Source organism: Larimichthys crocea, chromosome XX, assembly GCF_000972845.2.
Source record: "Larimichthys crocea isolate SSNF chromosome XX, L_crocea_2.0, whole genome shotgun sequence".
NCBI classification, from domain to species: domain Eukaryota; kingdom Metazoa; phylum Chordata; class Actinopteri; family Sciaenidae; genus Larimichthys; species Larimichthys crocea.
This window is the reverse complement of record NC_040030.1, coordinates 2215014-2240545: the sequence shown is the minus strand read 5'-3', so window position 1 is coordinate 2240545 and position 25532 is coordinate 2215014. Positions and strand designations below refer to the sequence as shown.

Here is a 25532-nt window from a genome sequence, read left to right as displayed (position 1 = left end):
TCTAACAGAAACAAACATCACATCATCGGTATTTCTACTTTACTGCTGCGTGCTTTCAAATAAATCACTTTTGGGCACTTGTGGCACCACATTGCGCTTGCGCAAAATGCTCATCCTGACGCAGATACTGTCCAATATTACAGATAAGAGGGTTTGACATCAAGTGCTTGGCTGAGGGACCTTCTAATAAAGCCTTTAAACGAGCCACTGAGGTCTGAATTTCTAAATACGAGAAAGAAATCTGCGTGCGTAAAATGTGCGTAAAAGTGTGTTTTCTGTTTACACCGTCTCATACTGTATCTCCATCATTCCCGCTACAAACCACATGTTGAAATCTGTAAACCTGCCCCTCCCTCCACCCCCCAAAAACAAGACATGGAGAATAACTCAGTAGCAAATCGTTTTTATTCTTGGACTAGAGTGTAGAAAATATGGTTATAAGACTTCTTTTATCTGTTTATGTGAAGACAATATAGAGCTGGCAGTATAAAGAGACAATGCGCTCTGTTTGGACAATAGCTGCATAAGTTTTGATCATTGTGAACTTCATGACATGATGCAAATAACATGGTTTTCTGCTATTTAAATAAGACACATCGGTGCTAGGATAAAAACGTCGGGAGTGTCAAACTCCTTCTTGGAAACCTCATGATCAGAAGAGCCAGAGAATGATAGACTACACGTCTACATAGGCAGGAGGTAATAGAAGCAACTTCGCAATATATAGACAAAATATATACAAAAAGGATGTGTACAAAACATCTATAAATCTCTTACATACAAAAATATCTTAATATATTTAGAAAACAAAAAGAGTTTTGATATAGAATTTCATAGAATAAATCCGCGACTTGGAAGCATTTTCTGAATTAAAACGTCTGAGAAGTTTTTTTTAACCAAATGTTGGTGTTCTGTGATTGGATTTAGCATAGTTGAAGAGCGACGTGTTAAATAATGTTTTTAATGTGCTGCTGAAAAGCGTGAATTCACTTTTTTGTTTTTGTTTTGGGCAAATGCACAGACGCTTGGATTCCCACGCGGTCAGGAGACCCGTCTTCTTTAATCCTTTGGCGCTGATGTCTGGCCTGATTTTTCCCCCCCAAAGTTTTTAAGGCCATGTCTGTCTGTTTGTCTGTCGGTCAGTCTGGGAGGACCGGGACCGTAAAACGCGTGTACGGTGCGTCTTGTTCTTGAGGACAGCCAGCCTCCTCCGGGACCATCCCAAGCGCGCTACGACAGTAAATCGAGTTGATCCATATTTCTGTGAGAAGAGGAAAAAAAAGAAGAGGTTATAAATCACAGTTCAGACTGTTTGTGCTCATAAAAGTCAAAGTGGATTTCATCAAGTCTTGTTCTTACCTCATATAGATGCTCAGAACCAGTTGGTGAAGTCCAGCAGCTCCTGCTCTTCTGGACTGAGGGGGTCGTACGAGCCCTCGTCGGATGAGTAGGAGGACACTGGTGAACCTGCCATGGAGTTCATGTCAGCGGAGTATCCCTGCGACATGGTGGGCGACAGGACGCCGGACTGAAACGCCGCGCTCACGGCGTCGTGTTCGTCCAGCAGCTGCTGCAGCGCTCGGATGTACTCCACCGCTGAGCGCAGCGTCTCCACTTTGCTCATCTTCTTGTTGGCGGCTCCGTTGGGGACGTGTTCACGCAGAGTGGCGAAACCGTTGTTGACTAGTTTCACCCGGTTGCGCTCCCTCTCGTTCCTCCGTGCCACTGCGTGCGGCTGCTGCTGCGGAAGACTGTAGCCGAAACCCGCGAAGTTAAGCCTTCGCTTGCACCGCAGCAGCTCCGGAGAGGAGGAGCGCTGCCTCTTGGGCTGCTTGGACACCGACTTCCCGCTGCTCTGGCTGCTGCCGCTCGGGCTCAGCTGGATGCTCTGCGCTGCGGCGGCGGAAAAGAAACAGGCGGGCGGCATCAGCTGCTGCTGGCTGATGTTAATTTCCATCTTGGCTGTGATGTCCATTCCCAGATTTCTTTAAAAAAAAAAAAACAACCCACAAAACTTATAAAGAATCACAAAGTCTCGAGGCGGTGCGTCCCGCTCGTGCCGTTCACGTGGTTTGGCCGCTTGACGCGCACTTGTTTCAGTGGGGGCAGTCCGCTGGGCTGCTGCTTCACGCGCACCTCAAAGCTGCTCTGAGTCCTCGAGGGAAGACGCCACTGCTTTTCAACGCGTTTGGATGAGGGGCTGGCCACGCCCTCCGGTCGCGTGGATACACCTTGGGCTCCAGCCCCGGTGCCGGTGCGTTACGCGCGCCGGACGCGTGCCACTTGAAGCACTAAACAAACAGTCAGTGGTGAGTTTTTTTCTTTTCTTTCTATCTATCACGGGTGTCAGAGAGGTGTGTGCCAGAGCGGAGACCAAAGTTTTGAACAGAGGAAGACGAGATGCTCAGCCACAGACTTCAGTGTTTGTTCCAAAGTTTGAATGAGCGAATGAAAATTAGACTTTTATTTAAGTTTTTATCATCCAATCTGACATCATATATCAAGAAAATCTCTCATATTTATGGGCTTAACGAATAAAAAATGAGTCTTATATAACTTGAAAATTCACGTCTCCTGTCAACTTCTTAAAAAAAGTTAAGATGGGTGCACTGACTTTACACTTGGAGTCGTCAGAGATGGAAAATGGGTTCAGAAAAGTCTCATTTCAACAACAGGTGACATGAAAATAACGAGTTCAGACTACTCTCTCGAAAAAGAAGCGAAGTGTTTCACGTGTTTGTGTTTTAAAGACACAAATCTCTCCATGTTTCAGTGATTTTATTTTTTATTTTTTTGTGTGTCCTCCTCGCAGCTCTGCACCGAACTGTGGTGCTGAAAGACAGCGAACCATCCACCAACATGAACTCTGCATGTAAATCAGTCGCTCGCTGCCGTTTCAACTCAATAAAACACACCGTCTAGTTTTATTGTTACAGACGCGTCTCATTTGAGCTCCGACCATTGTGCATCAGAGGGGCCGAATTTTCCACTTTGATTAGAGCAGATCGTCAGCCTCGCACAGGCGGAACGGGTGGGGCGCAAATCTGCGAGAGGGGCCCCTAAAGAAGCTGCTCTGGAGGAGAAAGCTTTGTGAATGATTTGATACACCCGGTACGGTTACAGTAGCGTGGACGCGGTGAGTTCTGTCGATTATTGTCGCTTTGAAAGAAAAAAAAAAAGTGCGGAATAATAAAACACTTTCAGGGGAGGAACAAAAACCAAAGACCAAACTGTAACACTCTCCCTGTTTTTTCTGTGTGTGTGTGTGTGTGTGTGTGTGTGTGTGTGTGTGTGTGCAATCAAACACAGAGAAACCAGATTTAGGACTGACTGCGCGTAATTCTTCAGTTTTTACGCACTAAGTTCTTTTCTATGTGTTTATTTCTTTCAATGCTTAACAATACAAATCATATCTTTATCTTGATGTGGTGTTGTGGTGTGTGGTGGTGTGTGGTTGTGTGTGTGTGTGTGTGTGTGTGTTGGCGTGTGCATGTGGGGTGCATGTATGTGCCATAAAACACACAGTGAACCCAGATTTAGGATAGTTTGTGCGTAATTTTCCCTTTTTTCTTTACGCACTAAGTTCTTTTCTGTGTGTCGTGTGGTGCTTGCATGTGCGTTAAACACTCAGGACAGTTTGATGCTTTACAATACATTTCATTTGTGTGTGTGTGTGTGTGTGTGCGCAGATAACCTCTGTCCGCCCTCCCCTCCCCTCCCCTCGCTTCTTTATTCGTGTGCGCTTGCGCCTGTGCGTGCGCGTCCTGAAGAGGGGATTGTAATAAATTGTGCATTTTTTTCTGCGTTGGCAGTGGCATTCAAAATCAAGCTTGCATTGAGGTACCCAACCTCCTCCTCCTCCTCAGCCCCTCCACCACCACCAATACTTTCTTTTCTTTCCCTCCCCCCATCTTATTCTCTCGCCCCCTTTTTTTTCAGCCCAGCAAGAGAGTTTAGAAAAGAAGCGTGGGTTCTATTCAGCCTCCCCCTGCACCCCTTCGCCATCGCCAGGCTTTCTGAAACCTATCCATGCCCTGTCAGTGTGCTTCCAGAGTCCAATTAGCGCTTTGTGAGGACTTTCTCTCTCTGCTGCTGCTGCTGCTGCTGGTCTTCCAGAGGCTGGGAGGGCGCTCATTTTTCTTGAGGGGCTTTCCAGTCATAGCTGAGTGTAATAATTAATATGACATCTGGGCGCCCAAGTTCCCCTCCAACCACTTTCTGTGTTTTTCTCTTCAGCTGTGTGGAGACAATACAACTCATAAGCAGCCATATTATCCATGTCGGCTTTTGTGTGCGATGTAAGAGATAATCTTTCAATTTGTTTGTCATTAAAAAACAGTTTTTCTGACCAGGTTTTGTTTCATTTTCAGCAGGTGCACCAGCAGCAGCGATGGTAAATGTATGTTTAATGACAAGTGTTAATTTCTTTTCATGTAAAATGTGCAAAGAAAAAGAAAGCAAATCTAAGATGTAAACTTTTACTGGGTTTAATGAATCTGTGGGACTTTTTCTAAAAACAAAAACAAAAAAACAAAGGCAGTCCAGAGGATTTAGAAGACTACAACAGTGCAGGGTTAGAGTTAGATTAAAAGTTAAAGGACATGAGGACATAATGCATGTTTACCACCCACAACAGGTACATGCAACACAAGAAGAAAATACAATAAGGTGAGCCCTCTGCATTTTTAAAACTTCTGTCATGGACTCTCTCTCTGTGATGTTTGTGTAAACACCTCCTCCCTCCTGACTGACATGGAAAGTTGTGATTGGACATCGCCCTCTTGAGGACAACAGCTGGAACTTACAATCACAAAACTGAGCATTACAGAACAAGAAGAAGAAATATGTCAGAGGGTTAAAGGGGGAATGAAACATAAAGATTCAGAAGTTTAGACAATTTTCTTGGATAATTTACATTAGGATAAGAGTTTTGAAGGCAGACATAAGGTCTGTGTTTATGACCTGTTTAAATACAATAAAGGACATTGAAATCCACAGAAAGAGTCTTTATATCGACGTCTTTTCTTTTTGATGAAGATGTTTGAAACATCTCTAGATTTATTAGTGATTCTAGTGTCATTTAAAGACAAATAATAAAGAACAAGATGAATAAAACATGAAGATTACCTTGAACAGTTTTTAAGACTACTGAATTGTTTCAATGCACTGGTGCCTAAATACAGATTTTTCTGTTATAAAATTGATTTTTGTGAAGATAATAAAAAAAAAAGACATAAAGGCTGTAATAGAGATGAGGTATTAAACTGTTTTTGCTTCTGTAATAGTGAAAAAGAAACAGAAATGCTTGTAAATTCATAAAATATATGTAATGTGAGAATATAGGTTGTTAGGTTGACATGATTTAAATAAGTATAAATATGTATAGCCTTATTTAGCCCAGTTTGGATGTGGTTTTGACGCTGTAAGAGTCTGGAAAACTTTGGTTTAGGTACCTTGAAAGTGCTTGAAAATGCTTGAACTTTACTCTTTACAAAGCCGTACGAACCCTGAAAATGAGTGTGGTGATTTTCTGTGAATCGCAGGAGTTTAAACTAGAGATGTATGAGCTCATCTTCTTTATCTTGTCCTGTTTTTATCTGTTCGTCGTTCACATTAATTTTTAAATTTAATTTAATAACACATTAAATCTACAATAACGCCAGGACGTTTGCGAAATGGTTCGTTTTGTCCATACTGAGCTCCCGTACTTTCTACGTGTCACGTGCATTTGTTTACTAGGAAGAAGCACGCGCGCGTGTATCTTAGCCTAAATTAGCCGCTACACCGCTAATTTAGCCACAAACATCTAAATACACGCTTTAAATGAACTCAGACAAACAGACAGTTTGTAGAGCAGCTCGGTAAAAACAAAAAAACAATGTGCTCTCATGTCGAGCCGCTCAGGAGACGATAACTTTAACTTTAGCTTCTTAGCAGTTGGGAGCTAACTTTAGCTTCTTAACAGTTGGGAGCTAACGTTATAGCTTTAGCTCCTTAGCCGTTGTGAGCTAACAATACAGCTTTAGCTCCTTAGCTACATTGGGAGCTAACGTTAGCTGAGCTATGCGGTCTTTAAACTATGTTCAACGCGTCAGCCTGGACTTCGCGGGGACTCTGTTTCCTCACGCTATCTGTCTGGGAGACGCAGACAACGACTCGGTAATGAAGCTAATTATTATCTTTTTTTTTTTTTTATAATGTCCACAGCTCATTAATTATATATTTATTCATTCAATAAAGTTGTTTATTAAGTGCTTCAAAACTGAAACGTTTGAGTACACTGTCGCTCTGATAGATAGATAGATAGATAGATAGATAGATAGATAGATAGATAGATAGATAGATAGATAGATAGATAGATTACTTTATAAAGGGAAGTTAGGTTGTCATAGCAGTCCAGTATATTTGAATATAATAAAAAATACAGTAGAATAAAATACTGAGGCAGAAAAAATCAAAAGTAAAAACACAGAATGGGACAAGGACACTTAAAAAACACAAGATAAACAGGTAGATAAGGTGCAGTGGCAAGATAATGATATTGTTAATAACAGTATATAATAATAACAACAACAACAATAATAGTAATAATGGTGGTGTATTTTCTGGCGGTGTAAAAAGTTTGAGAAACACTGCAGTGCCCCACATCAGAGCGTAAACTGAAGGCGAGATGGCCACAACGTAAACATTCATGGCTGACCACGTCAGTCACACTTCATTAATAGATCTCTGTCCGTCCGTCTCTGTTGCTGCAGTTGAACGAGCTGATTGTCGGCGACACCAGTGGAAAGCTGCTCGTGTACAAGAATGACGACTCCAAACCGTGGATCACGAGAACCTGTGTGGGCATGGTGAGTAACAGAAACCAGAACACGGTCGTTTGTGAGTTCATCATTTGTTTCTCTCGTACTCACAAATGTGTCTCGCTTTGCCAGCTGACTTGTGTCGCGGTCGGAGACGTCTGCAACAAAGGAAAGGTAAGTTATGAAAAGAGACGACATGAATATTTCAGTGGAGATGTTCTTGACATTGTGTTTTCTCTCCCCGTGTGACAGAACTTTGTGGTGGCTGTCGGTGCAGAGGGCTGGTTTCACCTCTTCGACCTGACAGCTGCCACCGCGAGCAAAGCGGATTCATCCAGTCAGCATGAGTTCATGTCGGCCGACGAGCAGAAGCCTCTCTTCACCCAGCACATTCCTGCCAACACCAAAGTCATCCTTATTAGTGACATCGGTAAATGCTTCCTTCTTTCTTCACGTGTTATCCATTCAGTCTGTGTTTTCCGACGGGCCTGCGTTTGTACTGCAGACGGTGACGGCCGCTGTGAACTCGTGGTGGGCTACACGGACCGAGTGGTGCGAGCCTTTCGTTGGGAGGAGCCGACTGACGGTTCAGATCTGGGATCCGGACAGCTTGTTCTGCTGAAGAAATGGCTTCTGGAGGGGCAGGTACGCGTCACCTCAGCACTCACCAGCATTTTCAATTTAGTCTTGTGTCAAAGTTCATTCTTAGTTTAAGCCACTTTTAGTCTTTCACAAATCATTTTTTAGTCAACACAGTTTTAGTCTTTTTCTATTTATTTATAGGTTTTCTATTTCATAGGTTAACATGCCTTTTCAGGTTAGTGGTATTTCTACCAGCAATATTCTTCCCGCACATATTCCCATCCGTCAACACACGTCCAGTCTCTTTTTCCTTCCGAGCATGATCGCGCTGTCCGTACGCCGCGTTTCTCCTGCATGCTGTTTGTTTTCAAGCCACAGGTGCGAGAGCAGCAAGAGGATCTCAAAGGTGTGGCGCTGTGGCGTTGCCTACAGTAAAAGAAGTGCTGGCACAAACACATGACAGCAGGACTGGATGTTGCTTTTTTTTCTTATATAGTCGACGAAAACAAGGAGGACGTTTTTGTTTATTTTTTATTTCTTGCTTGACATTTTCGTCTCGTTTTTATTCGTCAACAAAAACGCACATTGGCACATTTTTCGTCAGTGTTTTTAGAACATTGCAACCAGACGAGACGTCTGACGAAATTAACACTGGCCCATACAGCACAATCTCAATCTTCTCATGTTTTTAAAACGTTTATGGTTCACTAAATTACATCATGGTTAGTCTATCTGCTTAACCTCACTCTTTAATGATGTCTGTGCTGCAGGTGGACAGTTTGTCAGTGAATCCGGGTCCAGAGGGTTTACCAGAGCTGATGGTGTCTCAGCCGGGCTGTGGCTACGCCATCCTGCTGTGTTCCTGGACCCAACAGGACTCCAGCGGCTCCGGAGAAGAAGCTCCTGCCACCCCGGGGAGGTAGACGCCGTCACAAACATAATTTATCGACGTGTAGGCGTGATGGTTACATGAAATGTGCTGCTTTGATTTCTTGGCTCGCAGCGAGGGACCCTCCAGAGATGTAATTCTCCATCTGACCACCGGGCGGATTCACAACAAGAACGTGTCCACTCATCTCATCGGCAGCATCAGTAAAGGTACCAAACAGAAGAAACCTCGAGCCAAACGGTGCTTTCATTTATTATACATGACACATTTTAACTTATATTTCTTCAACAGGTTCAAAAGAGGAATCTTCTAAATGTGGGCTGTTCGCTCTCTGCACTTTAGATGGTGAGTCATGAAGTTTAAAACACTGAAATTGATTTTCTTGAATATATATATATAGCCTGTATCCATGCAGGAGCACTGTGTAACCATGTGACCCAGACAGGTTCAGGCTCCTAAATAAACATGATCAAAACTTCACATACTTTGGTTGCCGTGGGTAAAAAGGCATTGCAGTTATAGTAACAGTTTAGATGTGGTTTTCACGCTTTAAGAGTCTGGAAATCTTTGGTGTAGGTACCTTGAAAGTGCTTGAATTTTACTCTTTACAAAGCTGTACGAACCCTTGAAACCCTGTGAAAGCAGGAGGTTAAACTAGAGATGTATGAGCTCATCCTCTTTATCTTGTCCTGTTTTTATCTGTTCGTCGTTATTCAGAAGAGATGAATAAACACATAGTCTACAGTAACGTGCTGATGATGCAGAAAGCAGCATATGTCTCATGTCGTGACACCGTAAAGGCCAGAGGTGGAGCGGTAGCCCCTTCAGCATACGCCTGTGGTCGATCCTGGCAGCAGCCGAGAGCTGGCAAACAGCTCTCAGAGCAGCTGGAGAGTCCATCAATATTTAAAGAAGAGCAGATCTAGTGGGATTAACGTCGCTGAAGGTTTCCGGCTGCCAACATTTTACACTCGCAGCCTCCCAATCCTGTCGACGTGCCAAAACACAGAGAAAATAAGTGACAATACCATTAGAGGTATCTAAGAGACGTGAAGAAGAACTATTACTGATACAGCAGTATTATTTGTCAAGGCTACACACAGTGTGGAAGTGATTTTCTCACCTTGTTGGCAGGAACTCATTCTGCTTCCTGATAATAGACTCATAACATCTCAGACTCTGATGTGTTTTCTTGGGATTTGTTTGCATAGCATAGAACAGGACTGCACGTTAATATTATACACTCGATTGTTACAGGTACCCTGAAGTTGATGGACAGTTCAGAGCAGCTGCTGTGGTCCGTCCAGGTGGATCATCAGCTCTTTGCGCTGCAGAAGCTGGACGTCACTGTGAGTTTGGGGTTTTCAATGCGACAAGCAAAGATGAACTTTGGTCCATCTTCTTTCAAGATCAGTTTTTAAATTACGTCTCCTTTTAGGTTTGATGTCTAACAGCTTGATGTGACAATAAAGTTGAATCTAATTCAGCAGCTAAAGAGCCAGATACTTCCCTCAGGAGTTGGTGGAGGCCAGAAAAAGAGTAAATATTCTGCTTAGATTCAGCAGGTGACACTAACATGACTGTTGTTGCTGTCCTTTGCCCCCAATTTGCTATATTTTATTTAAGATATATTAAAGATCCTGTTATTTAAACTCATAAATTACTTTGCGTGACATCACTGTAGGGTGTGGTTACAACAAAGCACAAAACTTTGATCCTCACCGGACAGCCTGGTGTTAACACACTCTTTAACGATTCGTCAAATAAAAGTAGTGAGTGATTAATCACAGTATGGGTTTATTTTGGGAGTCACGGCGAGCTCGTGTGTTTGCTTCCAGGGAGACGGCAGAGAGGAGGTGGTGGCGTGCGCCTGGGATGGTCAAACGTACATCATCGACCACAATCGGACAGTCGTGCGGTTCCAGTTCGATGAGAACGTCAACGCCTTCTGTGCCGGTGAGGAACCTTGACCCCAAATTATTGTTTTTTCACTCCATGGATCATATTTTCAGGTTTAGGTAAGCTCAGGTGTGGCTCTCTGTCGATTAGGAGTTAGAGAATGATCCCAGAACTACCCAAGCTGTGCTTTTTAGCATCTTTGAGCTCAATATTTTGGTTTTCAGCTGACACCAGTAGATGGCAGCGTTGAGCTTTGGTTCCCCCTGTGTTTGATCTCCCTCCTCCTCCTCGTCACTCTGCCCTTTCAAATCTTTTCTGCAGTGTTTGAATAAGCCACGGTGTATTTAAAGGGGCTAATGTGACATGTACAGTAGTAAGTGGATTAGAGACAGACTTTGTTTGATCTGCCCGAATCCAGCGAGGATTGTTTCTTTGAACCTACAGTGTGTTTGCACCCCTCCACCTTCCACCCTCCACCATCTGCATCCACTCTACCCTCGGCCTCTTGTCTGTGCGATCATTAAGGCGAATTAGATTGGTTTCTCTGTTTGTGTGGACGCCGGCTCTGCTTCAGAGACGCATATTAGTAGCCGAGCAGCGGAGGATTGCTGATGCGTTCATTGGGATTCACGTAACGCATCCAATATCCCAGCATGCTGAGTAACAACTACCCGTAATATGTCGTGTTTTGTGTTTTTACAGGTCAGTATACATGTAAGGAGGGTAAGAACAGCCCGTGTCTGGTTTATGTGAGCTTCAACCACAAAATCTACGTCTACTGGAAGGTGAAGCTGGAGCGCATGGAGTCCACCAACCTGTTGCGCGTCCTGGAGGAGAAGCCTGAGTTTAAGAGCCGCCTGAAGCTGCTGGGAGTCGGTAAGTACACCAACAACTCCGAGGTAGTAATTAGGAAGCTGATTCAGTTCAGACGAGGGCAGTCCTCTTTAAATTCAAACCAACAGTCTCCCCTGTTTGTTGACGAGAGACCAACTGTGACTGTTTGTAGTCAAAGTGTCTGCCGGACTGTAAAAATCAAAACTCTGACCTGAATACTAATGAGAAGAGAAGAGACAAATGATCCCCACAAGACAGATTATAATACAAACAGATTCTGTCTTAACGAATGAGTCGTTTAAACCTGTTACATTCACCTTCTATGGGCGAAGCGATCCAGATACAGGTGGTCTACAACACGTACCTGTCGATCAAAGCATCCACTGTTAATCCTGCATAACTTTAATCCTTAATATAATGTGAACAGGTGAGTTGTATATAAATTCACCCTCAGTACAGTTGTCATGAACGGGGAAATTAGCTACAGAGACCAAAACTGTTTTTTGTACCAGGCTGTAAACATGTTTATTTCTACTGTGAAGTTGGACATTTGAACATGGGGACTTATGGAGACTGACTCACTTCTGGAGCCAGCCTCAAGTGGCCGTTTGAGGAAACTGCAGTTTTTGGGACTTCTGCACTGACAGAAACCGAGGCTGCCGCTTGATGTTGACACATCGTCAGCAGCTTCATTTCATATTTTCAAATAGTTTCAGGTCGCCTAGCTTCTAAACAGATGGAGCACAAACAAATCACATCGCAGTTTGGTGGCGTCGTCATGAGAGTTTGGTGAATCAAAGAAGGCTCCAAGAAAAACACGAGATGATAAAAACACAAAAATTTTGCATTTTCTGGCTTCTCAACAAATGAACTACACACACACCCAGGAAGATTTAAATGTTTTCATATATCCTATAACCAAATGTACATAAATCTGTAGGCTGTCGGCTCAGCTGCAAAGACTGAAGTATTTTTAGAGAGGCTGTAATCCACGAGCACACAGACCACAAGCTGAGGATACTGCTCTCTGACTCGGACTTTCCAAACACAATCCTCCTGACTCGGTCATGCACGTCGTGTATAAAATGTTTGTACAGGAGATTAAATTAGAAATTAGCCTTTTGGTCCAAAAAACACGGATTGAGAATCAGCAGCACTTGCTGGAGCATAACGATTGCAGATGAAACTGCAGGTTCCAGCTGATGTTGCTGAAGCCTGGTGGTGATGTTAGTGTAGCTTCCTGCTGCACGCGTTAATAATTCAACCTCTGGGCCTGTTGTGTTTCTTTTGACTATGATTTTGCAGGCTTGTTACCTAACCCCGGTGCAGAAAATGTCTGATGCAGCAGCCTAGGGATGAGGAAAAACAAAGAGGAGGAGAGAAGGATTGCAATGAAAATAAAGAAACAACTGCGGGAGAATAAAAGTGTGATATGTCGAACATGGGGGAGGAGATATCTGGTGTCTTTGTGTGATCTCAAGTCAACCAAAGTGCCATTAAAAATAACTTAGATGCAGTTTTACGAAAAGACACAGCCAAATATGCAGAACATCAAACAAAATGAAAAAATGAAATCTGTGTTAGCTCTCCTCGAAATGTCAGCAGCAGCAGCAGCAGCTCTCAGACTCTTCCCTGCTGTTCGTTCAACTTAACAACCGCCCTCTTGCCAAACGGGGATGATGAAGAGTCTGTCGGTTCTCCATCACAGCGGGGAGAACGTCTAAATATTGACAGCTCCTCCCACACGGTTGACCTTTAATTTCTGACTGTGATTCATCAGCTAGTTTCGATATGATCTCAGATATCTGCAGGTGAAGGACAAAGATTTTGGCACCGGAAGAATTTTGGTTTCGTCTCGTTTGAGCGGGCTTTAAAAGAAGAAGCAACTTATTGGTCGTCTTAAGCCAACCTGAGCTTCAAAACAGCTCTACAGAAACCTGTGGGTATTGAATATCTTTAACCACGAACGATGGTTAGGTGGAGTGGCGTGATTTCAAACAAAAGAAGACGTCCTGATAATGTTATTCAGTGTTCATGCACGTTGTGTGTCTTTGCTCCACAGATACTGAGGACCCGGCAGCGGTGCGATCACTTGTGGCAAATGTTCTCTACAAGGATTCACAGACTTAGCACAGTGACACACATCAACACACCGCCTCTGTTTCAACCCTCCTGACTGTAAATACTCTGTTAATAAACACTGAATGTCTCCTGAGCTGCTGGTCTTGTCATTTGTGTCCCCGATGGACGTGTCAGGTTCAGGCTCGCCTCGCCGGCTGTAATCTCACACGTACACGCTCATTTCTATTCATCTGTGTCGGGGTTGTGTGCGGCCTGGTTGTTTTTCACAAAGGCTGAGAGGGGCTAAAAGCACGAGGCAACAATACAGCGGAAACGCTGCACTGTTTAACCCGCTGTTTATTTCTTTGGTGAGTGTGAGGAGGACCAGCAGAGGCGGTGTCAGTCAGCGCTGACAAGACGATGAAAAGGGCTCTCTGATGAAACAGTGAGTGCCTTTTTCTTTCTCACTCCCCTCTAGAGTCTTCTTTAATCTACCGTATCATCTCAAAGACATAAAAGCGCTACAGATATTACATAATAAAACATTTCTGTTACGTAATGAGATTTACACGGCAGCAAGCCGGCGGTGTTTGTCAGCAAAATGCCTGCAGGGAGCGACGATTGGAAGCACCGGGGGAATCACCCACTGTTCCCAATGGGAGGATCTTATAACCGCCTATGTACACTGCCTCTCTTTTTCTTATGCAATATAAATGAGCTGTGTTTGTGTGTCTCAGGGTAAATGCAGGCTCAGGTGTCCTGGTAAGCCACAGCCTCTCATCTCTCCTCTTCTGCTCTTTAGAGACGTTACCCCTGATCGAGCTGTTTTGTTTGCCCTCACTTGTTTTTGTCAGACAACGTGAAATCCTCGTCCTCACAATTCACCCGTTAAAAGCAACATTTATTTATATTTATCAGAGTGTAATCCCACTGTGGTAAATATGTTCAGCTGTACGCGAGTATTTGCTCAAAAACTAGCAAGTAGACAACTTTGCCAACAGCCAAACATCAAGCAAGGTCAACAACACAAGACAGAGCAGCCAGCTGATATTACTCACTATTCTAACAGCAGTCAGCCCAGCTCGGCGTCTTTCAGCCTTTTATTTCACCAACCACTAAAAGTCAGTCCCAGATTTATTCTTGTCCGACAGCTTTTTTGATCACTCTTTCCTTTTCTCTTCTAAGCTTCCTCCATCAGCGTCCTCTTCGGTCTTTTCACCTCTGTCATTATGTCCATAAATGCTGCTGAGCCTGGTTAAATTGCGCACTTGCCTAGCTCCTGTTCTGGCACGACACCGGCAACATTCACTCACACCCCTCGCCTGAAAACCTCTTCTTCTTCTTCCCGGTCGAAAAATCTGAGATATAGTTGGTGCTGTGTGACTTAGTGACGTTAAAGCGTTACGTACTTCTCCTGGGTGATCGTATCTAGAGCACAAAGTTACAGCACCATTCACCTGATTACAAGTCAGTGTTACAAAGAAAGAAATAGAAAAGTTACGCAGTGTTGCTTTAATGAATAATCAAAAACAATCAGTTTGTTGCTGTGATTTGTTCTTTATTGTTCACGGAATTTAACAGGTTCAAATGTGAGACTTGTTTTTAGGTCTTTTGGTCGTGAAGTCCTTGTTTTTGTCTTCTCCTGTTGCCGTGACAAGCACACGCAGAGTCAAACTAATGAGACTAATAGTGAACCTCGAGGTAGCTAAAGAAATGTAACAACAAAAGAAGACTGCCATTATTCAAGGACACATCACGAACGCACTCTCCTTAGCTTCTGACGTCAACGTCCTCTTTCTCTTTGGTCTTTTCACCTCTTATGTCATTATGTCCATAGAGGCTGCTGAGCCTGGTTACATTGCTCAGCTCCTGTTCTAGCACGACATCTGCTCTGCTCCCTGTCAGCATTGGCCCTCACCCCGGGTCTAAAAACTTTTAGTCTTTTTCCTGGTGGTCTAAACCGCCTGTGGTACAAACACTTAGACTAAGACTTGCGATAAACGAACCTTGTTATTTAATGTTGTATCTGTCTAGCTGCAGTTTGTTGTTATCAGCGGTGAACATTCCTGTGCAGTCAGATTAGACTTTATTTTTCTTTATGACCATTAATGGTCAAGTGGGACCAGAACCACACGACATGTGTTGTAGTTCTTATGGATCCAATCTGTTAAACATAGATTACAGTCTGTTACTTTGGACTCTTGTTGTTGTATCTCTTGATTTCCCAGAGAAACCTATCAGTTGTTGAGTATCCAAACTCCTCCGTGGTTTCCCGTAATGAATCCTGTGTGACTCTGATATTTTCCCCAAGCAGGCAGGCTGGACATAAAACACATCTCAGAAATGTGACCCCGGGACGCGACCACATAGGGATAACGACTTTGTTATGATCTGACTGACCTGCAACTATTTTAGCTGCATAACATCTTGTATTGACTATAACCAGAGCAGCACGTTGCCCTTTTTTAGCAGTGTTTCTGCCATCCGGAAGGAATATTTCCTCTAGAGAGTTCGTTGTGTGGAGCCATGCAGCATTTTTACTTAAAATAAAAGGTTATCGTGGTACCAGAGCGAACTTCAAGTGGGAAAATGTCACACAGTGTTGCTTTGGTTCCTGTTTTGAGGGGAATATGAAATGTCTGAACCAGATTTCATCAATGCATGCAATGGTTGTCAAGACATTTCACTCAAAAGAACAAATGTGAACCTCACTTGATCATCTGAATCACTAGAATTCATCATCTGGTGACCATGAATGTCTGAACCCAATATTTAAGGCAATCTCTCAGGAGAATGTTGGAATATTATCTGACTGGCATTTTCATTTAGCCAACCGTGGCTTTAGTTATAGTCAAAGATCATTAACCTTTAAAGGTACGTGATCCAGAAAAGGTTGAGACATCAACATATACAGTAGCTACCATGCCTTTAAATGTCTATAAAAGACCACTGCCATGACACATTTCACTGAGTAATAAACCCATCACGAGGACCCCGTCTATAGAACCTGACAGCATGCAACCACACTCCCTTTAGGCGACTATGGAGGGATGCAGCAGGCTCCCTTGGTATCAAATACACACTTAAAATACAATATTAAGCTTCTGCTTTGCAGCCTGTGCATGTCTCATGCATACTGTATAAGGACTAACATGATTTCTGTGTGAATATAAACAAAATTATTAAGTTTAGGCTCCATGAAAAACCCATAATAAACTCAATATAGAAGCAATAATGCAACGTTATAAGCTTAAGCTCCTCAAAAATGAAGAAATTCTCCTCAGTGAGCCAAACATGCATCGACAGCCCCACCCTGTCTCAAAGCGCACATGGCATCCACCCACCCTCCGCAACCTCCAGTGTCAAGCCACAGGGAAGTCAGGCGGTCGCTGTCAATTCTGGAAATATAAACGGTGAAGAGAATCTGTTGTCACGGTGCTCGTATGAGAAACAAATCTGTAGAAGAGGCTCATCCTACTTCATCGTCACTCTTCCCTGTTGCTTCAGGTCGCTTCAGGTTTTTTCCTAGAAAAGTATAGGGTGGTTAATTCTCATGCAACATTCCTGCCATCGACCTTTAACGCCGTTAAAGATTTTACATTTCATGGTCACCGTTTGTGAAGTAGTATAAGGCTGCAACTATAGCTGAAACAATTCAGCTACAGAAAAGTGATCGCCAACTATTTCTAGAAGAGATTGTCATTTATCAAGTAAATAATGAAATTTTCTTCTGGAAATCATTGAACGTAAAGGACCAGTATGTTTGATTTAGTGGCATCCAGCAGTGTAGTTGCTGATTTAAACGCCCTTGTTTCACCCTCTATGCAATGAGTATATTTTTGTACAAAGTTTGCATTTGTTAGTGCTTCATGTGTGGCTCATTGTGGTCGGTCATGTAGCAGGTTGTTGCAGTGATGCAGACTAACATTTCCTTAAAGCCACAGCACTGTGATATTATCATGGGAACCAAATATTTCACTTTCAAAATGAGACAAAAGCAGATTTTTTTCTTTTCTTGATGACACCAGTAACGATTAACATTATTGAAGTTGTTGTTAATTAAATTCCTGTCAACAACTAATCAATCATTCCAGCAGTAAAGCGGTGTGTAATTAACACTAAAAGTGGTGTTGTCGTAAAGATCTTCACACCTTCTCTGCAGATTTTCTCATGCGGTATCTCAGTGTCTGTGCTGCAAAGCAAGCTACCGTACACGAGGTTAATACAGTTCATAACTTCTGCACTGTGGCAGTTTGAGAGTAACTTAAATTTATGTAGAAATATGCACTCGATCTGAATTATTTATTAACATCAAACACTGCGTCCAAACTTTTTTGGTGCCAGACCAAGCGGCAAACTCCGGAGCTGGGAAATGAAGCCAATGCAGAAGAAGTTCCAAAAACTGCAGTTCCTCAAACGTCCACTTGAGGCTGGCTCCAGAAGTGAGTCAGTCTCCATAAGTCCCCATGTTCAAATGTCCAACTTCACAGCAGAAATAAACATGTTTACAGCCTGGTACAAAAAACAGTTTTGGTCTCTGTAGCTAATTTCCCCGTTCATGACAACTGTACTGAGGGTGAATTTATATACAACTCACCTGTTCACATTATATTAAGGCTGAAAGTTATGCTTTGATTGACAGGTAGGTGTCATTACAGATGCCTTATTAGCGCTCCAGGCATGTTTCAGCCTGCCTCAGGTCTCAGGTTTGTGTCAGACGTGTTGTGTTTTTGGTTCTGAAACTCACATCGGCACCAATATTGACTATTATCAAATAATAACCAGCAGTAAGATTCAGGTACAGAAACATATCCTACACTTTGTCCTCCCTGAATCCATTGCACACTGTTTATTTGTATATTTTATACAATTTCACTTTAAGTGATCATTCTAATGCACTTTATATCTCCAAATGAACCTCCACTAAGCCAGCAAATCCTGAACTCTTCAGTAAAAGACGCTCCTGTGTCTTAGTAAGAGAGTCTCTGAAGCTCCTTTCAAAGTTGAACAGCTCTTTTCATTCCTGCCACTTATGCAACAGCTCAGTTATGATCCTCGTCAAATACTTTTTTTTTTTTGGCCCATTGTTTTGTCTGGATCAAATACCTGAATGTGATTTCCAAGAAATATAAGCAGCTATTATGTCTGATTGTATAATACGACCACCCTACGACAGCCAGTAATTCATTCACTCAGGCTATCCATTTACATGCCGCGTACATCTTGAATACAATGCTGATGAATCACAAATGGCAGGGATGGCTTGAATACACGAGGATAATTACCTGAACCTGAAGCTTTGAAAGGAGATGAATCAGGGGTTTTTAACTAAAGCTCTTCAGACCTTAAAACGCTGCAGGAGGAGAAATGACAAAAGCGTCTGAGAGCCTGATGCAATTCAATGCAACAGAGCCTTCACAGAGCTTTACTGAAATGTTGAACTTTTTATGAATTTTACATAAGATTTCAGGTAGGTCGGTTTTCAGTCACCTGTCTTTACGTCTAGTGGCATCTAGCAGTGCAGTTGCTGATTGAAACCCCCTTGTTTCACCCTCAAAAGTGAGAATCCCCCATTTAAAGCCAGTGTCTCGTTTGTCCGCTCTGGGCTACTGATCCACCAACCAGCTTTTATTTTAGCTAGAAATCTTGACTTAGAAACAGTTCCCCTCCTTGCTATGGTCGTCTCCAACTAAAATAATAACAACGCTGGTAGCAAATTCTTGAGTTATCGAAGCGGCGAAATCCAAAATGTTTGCCAGAGAAATACAGTTTATATTGATGCTGAATTAAGAAGACGCTATGACGTGCCTATCTCTTGTTTCTAGAGTGATGTGTTCTTACGGACACGTAATGAATTATTTAAATGTCATATTTTCCCCCAGACAGCGCAGGGAGCTTTAGTTTTACAATTCAAACTGCTAATATGTTTATTTTTGAACGTTTTATCAACGCTACAGAAACATTAGATAACTGTTAGTCATTGGTTTGATGAATGGTTGTGTATTGATTGCTGTTTCTTCACCAGTATGCAGTAAAAATTTTATTTATTTAAGTTTGTTACAGTCGAAGACAGATGGCGACCGTTGATATAACATTAATATCGGAACACCTGTAAAGCGGACAGTGCCGTTACGCTCTATATCGGCACTTGTGTAACGACTCTTGTCCAATCAAATTACTCAGTTTGAACTACAACTCCAATCCCAGTTGATCACTCGCCCAGTGCCCATGCTTGGTCCTGGTGACACTGTGGGAGGCGGGTGTGTGTAATATGGATCTAATCCTGACTGACAGACAGCTGAACCACCGGCCTCCAAAAGGCTGGAGGAGGAGGAGGAGGAGGAGGAGGAGGAAGGGTGCTTGACACGAACTCCATCACGTTCCATCAACAGCACAAAGCTGCTGAGAGAACTGACACCACTGATTAACAGCACCCAGTTTCACCCGCGTCAGGCTTAATTCTGCAGCGTTACACCATCCCCTAAAGCTCAACGGGGGGATAGCTGCAGGATGAAAAGCACAACAGGAAGTCTTGATAGCCAGCAGATGCAGAGAGGATTTCAATCTGACTGAATTACTTTATTATACAGAGTTGTTTTTTTTAAATATAATAAATCATATTGACGCAGTTACAAATCCTAACCAGTGTTTTGATCAGTGGAACAGTACGCCTAGCTTTCAGATTATGAAAATAAATCCATGCAAGGCTGAATAGAAATAGAATATTTTTGATTAATCCCACGTCATTTTGCATATTATGGAATTTTTTTAACTCTCTACATGACTCTCATGTCATGTAGCACGCTGGTCATGAAGAGAAAGATCACCACGGTTAACACCTTTATATTACCAGACCAGAAAAAAGACTTTAGCTTATATGATGGGTCCATGTTTGTTGCATTATTTAGCGTTTCTCTGAATGTATAACTTCTTTGTGAGGAACTTAAATGTTTCCGTTTTGTTTAAAACCCACTCCCACTCACGGGGGCACTGCGTTACATAACAGCTGCCTCACCATGGAGGACCAGGTCTGATCAATATTCCCCTCACAATATCTCTGCCTCACTCTCTAGGGTTAAGGCTTGTGGGTCATTCCCACTGAGTTAATCAAGCCTGCAGGGCTGCCCTGTGTGTGTGCAACCCTTCAACAGATGGAGAGGGAGTGACACAAGGAGGGAGGAGATGCTATTGATGGAGATGAAGGACAAAAAAGAGAGCGAGAGCTATTTCTGGTGACAGGCAAAGTAAATAAACAGGCTGTAATGAGGGTCTGGATGGAGGAGTGAGCTAAGCTTATATGAAAGGTCTGTGACAAAGGCAAAGTCCTCCTGCCCACACTTGTCTTCAGGAACATGTGAAGTAGAAAATCCAACAAGTACACCACAAATTAGAGTTTCAGGTGCAGGTTTAAAATCTTTTGATAGCACCGTGGCTCTAGAAATCAATGTGGGATGGTGGCACGGCAATCCATCCAGCGGTTGATGAAATATTGCAGGCAGTCATGTCAGCCCTCAGGGTGAAATGTAATCACTTTAATGATCCTTTCACTCTTCATCATGAGGTTATTTTTTTATTTGTTATACCGTCAATAGAGTCATTGACCTAGTCTCGCCTGTATAAAGAGATCAGGTTTGAGCGTTGGAGGCTTCGTTCAGAAGCTGCTCAGTGGTGCATGAAGCTGGTTGTCATCAGGGTAACTAGCTGCAAGCACCACCACTTCCATAGTACCCTGACAAGCTACCACATGGCCACATCTCATATATTTTTAACATTTCTTTCATCTCTCATTAAATCGGCGATCGATGGGACCAGTTGGCAGTTGGCAATGACCTGAATTTTCAACATTATCGGGCCCGCTACTAAGTGGCCGAGTGCGACTGAGCCACTAACTTCTAGTTTAACCCTCCTTGGGTGGCGCTAGGTCCAGCAACAACAGTGACCTTGTAAAATAGTATCTAGGCTGGGGGGGGCTTTGTTTTTGTAACACATTTGCATGCATGGAGGCTAGCTTTGGCATTAAAATAGCTAAATCAGTTACTAACTTGACAGTCACAGAAAGTGGAAAGGGACATCAACAACATACTTCCTGTCAGTCGTACTATTATGACCAAAATCTCCATCAACTTGATCTGATTAACAAACGCCAGCATGCTGATGCACTAAACTAAGATGGCGAACATCAGAATGTTAGAGTTGTAACTGTGCATTAAGCTCAAAGTACAGCCCGCACAGTGACATGTAGAGTCTTAATCTTGTTGTTTATTTGACCATGACATCCTATATTATATATCAATATACTTTGTAAACACAGTTTAGCTGTTAGAAGTCCCTTAATCAATTTGTATTAATCCGCTGCTGAAAATAGTCCCCTAACAAAAGCTACTCCTATAAAACTGTTTTAAGAAAGCCTGAGCCATGAAATGATAAAACTATATGATTCATATATAGATCTGCAGTAGGAAAAAGACTTTATTTAACCATGACTCTGCACTTACTGTTTGAGCCAGAGGCTACAATAACTCAATATTTAGCTCTTTTATTGTGGAGATATTTCCACGGTCTACTCCTACATCTGACCTTCTCACCAATAATTATCCATAAATACAATTACATGGGTGGTTAAGCACACAGACTGGGTACTGTACCCTGAGTCTGAGGAGATCTGTGTGTGCTTTTATTCCCCTGGATGAAGATTTATATGAGTCACTCCCTGCTGCAGATCAGCGTGCCCTCCGCTCCTGCAATCTCTGGTCTAAATCTGCCCTCTAAATTAGAATATCCTCCTCATGCATACTGTATGGGAGGATGAGCCGCGCTGCTTTATGCAACACCTCGGCGGCACAGACAAGTCGAGCACCGGCTGCAGCCTGAGGCTTATCTTAAAGGTCAAACAATCAACATGCAGCCCTTTTCTTGTTCTTTTTAATGACTGAGGATGTCTCAAGTGTTCAGCCTGCTGTTCTGAGACAAAGCATCTTGTTGCGTCTTGTTTGTGGGTAAAGGCGCCAGTACAAAGAGAAACTGTAATAACTGTAAGAACACTTGACTAACGGTACTTTCCTATCAGAAGTGCTACCTTTACTGCGGCGTTAACAGGATGTGGTTTGCAAAAGTGACTCAAAACAAAGGAGGTGGGCGTACTGAGGGGGTTCTTCTCTAACAAGGTTTGTTGTAAATTACATGTTCCTCTAATGTTCTTTCTGTACGTCTCCCATGGCTCGCACCGGTGCAGGGAGTAAATAGCATCGCCTGACAGCTCTGACAAGATGAATGTAGTTTGCTATTTTGTGAGGAGACGTCCGTGTCAGGCCGTAAATGCAATGCCAATCTAACACAGATGTGTCCTTGAATAATGGCAGTATTCTTTTGTTGTTACATTTCTTAAGCTGCCTACCTCGATGTTCACTATTAGTCTCATTAGTTTGGCTCTGTGTGTGCTTGTCACGGCAACAGGAGAAGACAAAAACAAGGACTTCACGACCAAAAGACCTAAAAACAAGCCTCACATTTGGACCCGTTAAATTCCATGAACAATAAAGAACAAATCACAGCAACAAACTGATTGTTTTTGATTATTCATTAAAGCAACGCTGCATAACTTTTCTATTTCTTTCTTTGTAACACTGACTTGTAATCAGGTGAATGGTGCTGTAACTTTGTGCTCTAGATACGATCACCAACAAGTACGTACCGCTTTAAAGTCACACAGCACCAACTATTTCACTGATTTTGGTGAAACTGGATCATATTTAATGGAGAAAATGTTTTCTGGTTTTCCCTCTGACGTCCTCCGACTGCTCCGCCTCAACTCTCTGTGATTTACAGAGTTTCCTGACGGACAGTGAAGTAAACTGTAGCTGCTGTTAGCTCAGTTTGTTAGCTGTGTGAGCTCAGAGCGGAGTGTTAGTATTTGTACCACAGGCGTTTTCGACCGGGAAGAAGAAGAAGAGCAGGTTTTTTAGGCGAGGGGTGTGAGTGAATGTTGACTGGGAGCGGTGCCAGTGTCGTGCCAGAACAGGAGCTAGGCAAGTGTGCAATTTAACCGGGCTCAGCAGCCTCTATGGGCATAATAACAGAGGTGAAATAACCGAAGGGGACGTTGACAGAGAAAGCTAAGAAGAGAAAAGGGACAAGAGTAAATATGGGACTGACTTTCAGTGGTTGGTGAGAGCTTGGTGAAAGGCTGAAAGAAATATTTACCACAGTGACATTACTCTTGGACTTGGGTTTGCTTGATTGTGGTCGTACAGCAAGATGAAAACCTTTAATGGTCAGAGGAGGTCAACCATTGCAGCTCTCTGGTGCTGTGGGAACATCTGCTTTCTCTATTCTGACATGACAAGCTTCTTTATATAGCAGGATGGACCAGCGAAGGGGCACATACAAGGATGTTTTGCAAATACGGACCATGGGAATCAACGTGAGGTCCATTAAAACTCAGAACCGGCTGCTTTGGCTGTCTTCTCGTGGAGAGCCTCCCACAACCAGTCTGGTGATTCACATGAATCAGACAGACGGCGATTAGAGATTTTGAATGGCTGCCCTTTCACATAATGTTACCAAATAGGTCGCTCCTCCGTCGGTTAATATGAGAATTACAAAGTACAAACGGAGCTAGCCAGAATACATATTTTATTAGGCAGAGAAAATACTGTTCAGAAGAAGAGAAACACCAAAAATAAATTTCTGTCATACATCATTTCCTCTCATAGGCTGTAGGAAGGTCACTAGTACATCAAACGGAAACAATCTACTCGTGGTTGACCTCACGCGAAGAGGTCAGATGGATACTGTAGCACAGTCAAAAAGCACGGCACGGCTCAGGTGTCATTTAAAGCAGAGCATGATCTGAGGCAGTTTTTGATTTCTCCACACTGAGAGACGACAGAGGCGGGTGGCACTGTGACAATTCGTTCTCTTTGTGACAGCCTAATCAAATCAACAAAAAAAAAAAAAGGCGGTGAAATACACACATAGAAGACCGGTCCTCTGAATAAAAATGAGTTTAAGAAGTGTTGGGCCTTGTGCCGAGTGATGTGAATCTCCTGAAACGGGAAAAGAAGGCAGCTGGGGTCGGCTTTTGGCAGCTTTTATCTGACCGGAGCTCGGTGGACCGGTTTTGGAGGAGAAGATACCACTGTTATTTTAATTTTTCCCATGTGAACCACAAGCCAAAACAAGGCAGGAAAAAAAAATCCCTGTTTGGACTCACACATGCACACGTAAACACTCACATCCAACCCCCCTTTAGACTTTCAACGTAACACAATCAGACTAGTACACAAACATGCAGACTTGTACAAAAGCAGAACTTTACAAAGTCATGCAGATGGAATGTTTTGATACTTCTGTTTGTCTGACTCGAATATGTTTTGCTGGCTGGCCTGAAGTCTATTTTTATCAGAGGGGATGTATAGGGAACTACTGTAATTCAGGCTGTCAAGTGTGCTCCTGGAAAACTTCCCCACATCAGTCTTCTGACGGGGAAAGAAAGAGCAAAAGGGGGGGCTTTACAAAGCTGAATATAACTACATCAGAAACTGTGTGTATTAACTCAAGATTTCTAGATGAGAACCCGTCCTTGTCTCTTAGAGGTAGCCTGATCCAAACCTAAAAATAAACTTTCCTATTGAGCACAATGGAAAAGGGCCATCCTGAGTACCGACACTTTTTAAACGAGTCATGTTGATTTTAAGAATCAACATAAATAGTTTTGGGGAAATACACTTCATTCATGTTCTTAGACAAGAATACGCCGAGAAGATTGACACTGCTGACTTCATGAAACAGCTTTCCACCTACCAGCACCTCTAAAGCTCACTAATTAACATGTTATGTCGTTTAATCGATAACTGTAAATCAGGGGATATGTGGTACAAGGTTATAGAGTATCTGTATTAATTTGTTCAGCAGAAAATATTTAATATGTTTATTTTTTGCTTTTATAGCATCAAGACGCATGAGTCAGATATTTAGCTAAAAGTAATATATGGTAGAAATACAGTGGATGGTTTAAAAATGATGAATAAACACTTTAAATCGTTAAAGTTTTGCCAAAAGTAACAAACTAATGGCTAATACGAGTTAAAGCAGATAAACACTTGAAGCTCAGTGTGTCAGATAAATTGTTTAAATAGTTAGTGAGAGGTCACAGATCATCTGACTCAGGTTAAAAGCTAAGTTGTGGATAAACGTGATGATAAATATGGATAAAATCAGTTCAAGTGAACATCTTTATAACACGATGAATGAACTACAGGAACCAGAAAGGTTAGGCATCACTGGTTTAAGCCTTAGAAACTCGTATTCGTGTGGATTAACGTTAATTAACAAGCTTTAAAAGATGCTTGCAGGTGGATTTTATTTATTAAGTGTTTCCAGTCTGAAGCCATACAGACATGAGCGTGGTATCTCCTCATATACCTTGGTAAGAAAATGAATAAGCGTATGTCCCCAAATACAGA

The 25532-nt window shown here is 42.6% G+C and overlaps 2 protein-coding genes across 7 annotated transcripts in view; one reads left to right on the top strand and one right to left on the bottom strand.

Moving 5' to 3' along the window:
* Positions 1-895: 895 nt before the first annotated feature.
* On the bottom strand, positions 896-2302 carry ascl1a (achaete-scute family bHLH transcription factor 1a). Its single transcript, XM_010753162.3, has 2 exons — positions 1360-2302; positions 896-1261 (listed from the first exon to the last, which is right to left on the bottom strand). Exon 1 carries the CDS (start codon positions 1973-1975, stop codon positions 1373-1375), a length of 603 nt encoding a protein of 200 aa, XP_010751464.2. The 5' UTR covers positions 1976-2302; the 3' UTR covers positions 896-1261; positions 1360-1372.
* Positions 2303-5723: 3421 nt separating this feature from the next.
* itfg2 (integrin alpha FG-GAP repeat containing 2) overlaps positions 5724-25532 on the top strand; it is a 47356-nt gene continuing 27547 nt past the window's right edge. The window contains exons 1-12 of one of the 6 annotated variants that reach the window (XM_027272042.1): positions 5724-6159; positions 6756-6851; positions 6936-6977; positions 7056-7233; positions 7309-7448; positions 8156-8304; positions 8389-8483; positions 8566-8619; positions 9532-9623; positions 10113-10230; positions 10959-11049; positions 12313-13063. In XM_027272042.1, coding sequence (XP_027127843.1) covers positions 6064-6159; positions 6756-6851; positions 6936-6977; positions 7056-7233; positions 7309-7448; positions 8156-8304; positions 8389-8483; positions 8566-8619; positions 9532-9623; positions 10113-10230; positions 10959-11017 — 1119 coding nt within the window. In that variant the 5' untranslated portion in view covers positions 5724-6063 and the 3' untranslated portion in view covers positions 11018-11049; positions 12313-13063. The other 5 variants (XM_027272041.1, XM_027272040.1, XM_019278465.2 and 2 more) reach the window with 5 other exon arrangements.